General features: G+C 39.2%; 1 protein-coding gene across 1 annotated transcript; it reads right to left on the reverse strand.

Annotated features, from left to right (window-relative positions):
• Positions 1 to 865: 865 nt before the first annotated feature.
• Positions 866 to 3,830, reverse strand: snrpe (small nuclear ribonucleoprotein polypeptide E). Its single transcript, XM_083771985.1, has 5 exons — positions 3,655 to 3,830; positions 3,034 to 3,060; positions 2,865 to 2,927; positions 1,444 to 1,522; positions 866 to 1,108 (listed from the first exon to the last, which is right to left on the reverse strand). The coding sequence occupies exons 1-5, from the start codon at positions 3,706 to 3,708 to the stop codon at positions 1,044 to 1,046; spliced, it is 288 nt and encodes a 95-aa protein (XP_083628111.1). The 5' UTR covers positions 3,709 to 3,830; the 3' UTR covers positions 866 to 1,043.
• Between the last annotated feature and the right edge of the window lie 2,170 nt (positions 3,831 to 6,000).

The raw sequence follows: 6,000 nt of genomic DNA on the forward strand, positions 1-6,000 counted from the left end.
ACGCTAGGGGCTTCCCACTCAGCAGAACAGGGACACGTCGCGTACTACGTCACTCAGCATCGTTCAACACTCACCAGTCCAGTTCGACACGATCTGGGTTAACTTTAAACTGAAAATGTATTTTATGATTTCAATTTCACACCCATATGCCTCAGAGTACCCCAGCCAGAAACCAAAATTGTGGATTTTCTTTTGTCCACTGCAGAAGAACTTTATGTAATGCAGGAATGTGCATTGAAACATAACATTTAGTGTACTGTTTAAATATCCCATTTTAATACCATCAGTTTCCCATTGACAGATAATATTGTAACATTTTATATAGCGTGGTTTACGCTATGACCGTAAGATTTGCTTTAAGAATTGCTAATTTCTTTAACATTTGGACAAAATGCAAATTTCTTTGGGGTCAAGTTTTCCATTTCATACATTTATCGTTCAATTTACTGTTTTTGGTTAAACTGTACCCACAAACTATGTGCCAGAATTAAACTTAATTGGGACATTTCACCATACTTTTCAAAGCAAAGCAAAGCAAAGTTACCATGTTTACCCAGGGTAACTGGACTAAGCTAAAGAACTTGAAACTTCAAACATAGTCCTTTCAATATTTAGGTTTCAGCTAGTTTTATTGTAATGGTCTATGGCTTTTCCTAAAAGCACTCTTAAAGGTTGTGCCATCTCTGTGAACTTAATACAACAAAATCACAAATCTTATCTTAAGTTGTCTCGATTCATCTGCAGCTTTGTTTGACCTACATTATTATAATGCTATTTTACTGCCTACCATTAGATGGCAGTGTAGCTCTATACAATCAAAAATCTCAAAAAGAGGTGCAAAATACTAGAATAATGATAACATCTGTAAGAAACAAAAACAAAGGGCTTTATTTTTGAGAAACCTCTAGGAAAACTAACCATTGATTACATCATCCATGTTACATAAAGAAGAACATCCATTTAATTGGCTAAACTAAACTAAACAAAAAAAAGTATAGAAAATTTAGCGTCGCAAACATCAGTTGTGAAACTTCCACACCAGGTTAGGTAGTAGTAGTGGCCACGCTCTGCAGCAAAGTGATGTTGTCTCCTTTTAGCATGATCCTCCCTGAAATACATAGGCAGAAAGAGAAAACTGTTAAGATAAGACAGGCAGAGAAATTCAAAAGATGTAATTCAGTTCTGGATAAGCCAATTAATGGCCATAAAGGAGTGAATATTCATATACAATTCATACATAATATACATACGTTGTCATGATGACACCTTTCAATTTACTGTCATTCTGACTAAATGAGTTGCAAGGAATAATTAAATAAAAAAAGAAAATCAACGAATAGATCAATTGGGATAGGTTGAACTACCGGTAGTTAAATCAAGGGATCTTCTAATCTTGGTTAACTAAAGGTTAGGACAGAAAGCTTTAGACTGCATGCATCTCACCCAGGGGCTTTCTGTTCTTTGTCTTCATGTGGACTTCCTCAGAATCATCTAGAACCAGGTTCATGTACTCGTCAAAGCCCTAAGATGAGAAAGAAATGTGAGCATAAGCTTTCTTCTCCAAAATTGATACTTACTTGATTTAAAGACATGCATAAACTGATCATTTGTGGTTAAATGCAGGTCTAATAAATAGCCTACATGTCATCTTTACTCATAGCTTCAGCCAGTCAACTTGAGCAGACTGCACTACAGAACTCTTGCAGTCAACTTGAGCAGACTGCACTACAGAACTCTTGCAGTGTGTGATGCCTAGTCGGCTATCAATCATTTAGTGTCAAAGCCACACAGATATGACAGTCGATAAAAATAAAGACTCCTGTAGTGTGAAATACATAACGATCTGATGACTCGCCGACAACTCCTAGGGGACATTAATCAATAAAAAATTATATTGGAGGTAAACATGTTCACAATCACAACCAGACATGGGGAAGAAAGCGATCTAAACACTGTTTGGATTGGAATTGTTGGTAAAACGTTTATTTATTATTATATATACAGCTGAAGGCCCTCCCGACATCAGTCCCACACATAATCACTGACCACTTTCTTAAGACGCCGAAACGTTATTAATTAAAAACTACAGGATTGTTTTTTTAACTGGCCGTCTTGGGCGAGATGGTCCAGTTGCCCCCCATGACGCCGGGCCTGGCTAAACAGAGTCTGACTGAATAGATTCAGTATAGTTACATACAAAAACACCCCTGTCTACCAAAACAAACAGTGAAAACACCAAAATATAGCGAGTGAGCAAAGCATTTCTTCAGGTAAACACCACCACACTACTCAACTGCTGGGAATAGACTCAATCTACCGGCGCGCCTCAGCCTAATACAGCTAGTTAAGTGAATGAATGGACTTTGGGTCTTAAATAAATTGTAAACATTAGGTTAAATACTATCCATTTAAATTAATGAAAATGCTATTTAGGTTGATATTTACTCTACAATCAATGGGCTCTGAAAGTGAACAAAAAAAGTTGGAATCAGTGTAGAGATCACAAAAGACGTCTGATGCTGCTTTTGTCTCAATGAAGAGATGGATTGAACAAGCCACAGGGTGGATAATGCAGTGGTGGCTATTTTCATTAGGGATGCCTCAATCACGATTTTTCCACTCCCGATCAACCATCATAAAAACCTATTCGATACAGATTCCGATAGAGCACATATTTAAGTCTCTCCATGCTGTCTGATATCTGGCAGGTGGCACACTTGTTATTACTGATTTTCTAGTCTGGAATGTTAAAATCAGGATTGATTCAGTGATATTATTTTGAGCACTGTAAATTACCCAGGAACAAACAACAATTATATAATATCACTATCCCAAATGTTAAACACATTTTTATTTGAACTTACAATGATGCAGCCTTCTATCCGCATGTTCACCTGTTCATACAACCACACCTGGATCCGTGAGCGCTGCAGCAAAGACACAAGAGGAAAAGATTAACGCCAGATCAACTTCAAATAGAAGTACAGACACGAAACATAATTAAAGTATTAAGTAAAATATAAGAATACTTACATTTTGTAAATACCTGAAAATTAGGTTCTGGTAAAAAAAAAGAGTCAAGGGAAAATGTGGCATATCAAAGCAAATAGCACAGATGTTGCTATAGTCACACATGACACAATATTATTCATGCTTGTTCATACTATTCGTATAATTCAAGGGAGAGCTGTTGCACTGCACGTCTTGACAATAGGCCATGTTGTGCTTGTATAACCAGGAAACCAAGACAAATGACTACATACAGTGTATGTTGTATACAGACCTGATGGGCTATCGATATATTTTTAAATGCATTTTATTTAGTAAAGGCATTGCACAAGACGTTGCCAAATTCCACGAATGGTCAGGTTATACATTATTCTTATTCTTGCCGTTGACTAAATGTTTTCTGAATCAACAAGTCACTTCTTAATTTCTTAGAAAGGTCCGGAATCGGATCATACGTATTTAGGTACATAAACGTTACGAAATAACATAATATGAACATTAATCCACCACAGCAATTGACTCCACTCCAGATGAGTTTGATCTCGTGAGGTTTTCTTTCGCCGTTGGACGATGAATGACAAGCTAACTCTGCTATCGTTGCTAGCAATTCAATAGTCAGTAGAGTTTTTAAACCAGAAAGGATACAATTGGCTGCACCATAACCTTCTGGACCTTCTGTCCTTGTCCTCTGTACGCCATCCCTCCAGCTGAGTAGCACGTATCTACGAATACAGTAATACGTTTTTAGATTATTCTGTTGAATTCAATTCCCGTAATAACGAAAGCTGCACGTTGATGTTTGCTTCAATGGCGGGGTCGGTTTCTTCCGCATGCGCATGCGCATCAACCCACGCGTAGTAAGCAGGAGCTTCCGTAGTGGAATTGGACAACCAGCGTCGCCTGGAGGTAGGAGGTCGCGCAACTGGCCGTTTTGTTTTCAGACAGAAACAAATTAGGCCTAATTTGGTGAGCTGACTACAGTATCCCGTTATGTATATTGGTAAATACTGTAGGCCTACATAAAAAATAAAGTACAGATACACTCTCTAAATCAAGGTGTAATATATTCTAGAGATCACTCACTCACTGAAATGGTTCAATATCTGAAATTTCATTTCTCAAATATGAAATTCAAATTAATTTCCGGCTATCCATGCTGCCATGTCTTCCTTCTCAGAATGCATTTCAATCAAATGATTGATGGTCAATGATCCATTTAATGTAAATCATAGGGATGGAGTCCTAATTGGCGGAGACCAACCAATATTAGAAAATGGTCACAGGAAAAATAGAGAGACTGAATGAAGGACTTGTTGCACTGGAAAGTGTATTTGGATGGCTGGTGCAAGGAGAAGTCACCACAATATCTAGCCCTGGAACATGATCATGATCCAGGGCTAGATATTGTGTAGCCCTGTAAACATGACTCTCGTATGAATACGAGAGTCATGTTTACAGGGCTACACAATATCATAACTGAAGTTGTGGACATTGAAGTGATGCGCATCAGCGTCGGAGATCGAGGAACAGGCACTGTCAGATCAGTTACGCAACTTTTGGGAAATCGAATCCCTTGGAATCCACATGAAAGAAATGCATTCTGAGAAGGAATGCATATCCACGGATATCCCAAGCCGTGCATATCCACGGCTTCCCAAGCCGTGCATACCTATTCCCACTATAGGCTGAGGAAGAAATGCCACTTGACAATTTTCAAATCAGCCTCAGAAAACATCAGGTAAGTGATGACACCCATTGCAGAAATCTGCACGGCGTAGCTGGTAATTATAAAAGCCTAACTTAATTTGCTCTCTTCTTCATCGCAGCTCACTTGCAATATATTCTATATTCTGGGCTAGTGTACTTCCACTGAGAAGCAGCAGTGACTGACTGTTTTCCAATATCGTTGGCAGTTGACTGTGTTGATTTTATTACTAGAACTAGAAGGACTATATTGTCCATTAGAGGTCAGTGCAGTCCCATAACAAACTGATTAAAACATCACTAGTCTGGCACATTGACATTCTGCACTTGCCTTTCATCAATGTATTAACAGTCAACGGATGTCAGTCACCATTCACCATAAAGCATAACAACGTAGAGAGAATAAACCAAAGGTTTATGATTTCCATTTTAACAGATTTTTAACATGTTAATCATTACCCTGTCAGTATTTACTCCTCTATGACTGGAAAGTCATTGGTAGATTCTGGCCTCATCAGGACAATCAGCCAACATAGACCCATAATTGGCTAAATAGAATATTGACAATTTCTCTGTTGTGCACAATAGTCTTGTAATAAGTCAGGGACGGCAGCCTTGAGTGTGCATTTAACAATAGTATTAATACACAACATCGGCCAGTACAGCTATCCACATAGAAAGTGTGATGGGGAATTAGCAGCCGAGGACAGACGCAAGTGGGGGGAAGAAAAGAAGCAAGGAGCCATGGTGGCGCAGGCCAAGGTGTCGTGTTTCAGAGCAGGAGCCCCTCTCTGCCTAATCTTAAAAGGAAGGGGTGCTGCTATGGCTTGTGGTAGCATACATCTCTCATCAAGCATGGCTGCCAAGTGTCACATGCTTGTCTTTGTGCTGTGGGTAGATTAATGGGCTACAGACACTCAGTGCCACACACCTGCTCATATTCTCAAGGAACAGTGCAGGCCAGGCAGATACTGTCTGCAGACCATGAGACTGTTTAGTTTATCAACACAGGCCTGAGGCCTTCAATCAAATAGGGCCTAGGCTAAGGCCCAAACCACACCAATGCAACTAGTCGCAACTCCTTGCAACGAAACAGTTTTAAAATAAGGACACCAATGATCCTTGCAACTGCCACTGTGGATAATCAGGGATGGCTATTGGCTGCACATGCAACTACTACTACGTACATATATGCAACTACTCATAACTTTTTGGTTGCAAGGAGTTGCATGGCGAATCATTGGTGCGGTTTGGCGGCTGTAGTGAGTAGTGTGTTATATGCAACAT

This window comes from Protomyctophum parallelum (assembly GCF_964188405.1).
Source record: "Protomyctophum parallelum genome assembly, chromosome: 8".
Classification (NCBI taxonomy): Eukaryota; Metazoa; Chordata; class Actinopteri; order Myctophiformes; family Myctophidae; genus Protomyctophum; species Protomyctophum parallelum.

Bases quoted from the DNA above. Each gene is read 5' to 3' on its own strand.
- snrpe (XM_083771985.1), bottom strand. From the start codon at position 3,708: ATGGCGTACAGAGGACAAGGACAGAAGGTCCAGAAGGTTATGGTGCAG. The intron at 3,061-3,654 runs GTATCCTTTCTG...TTTTTTTACCAG, and splicing joins AGGTTATGGTGCAGCCAATT to AACCTAATTTTCAGGTATTT. The intron at 1,109-1,443 runs GTGAGATGCATG...TATGTATTTCAG, and splicing joins AAAGAACAGAAAGCCCCTGG to GGAGGATCATGCTAAAAGGA.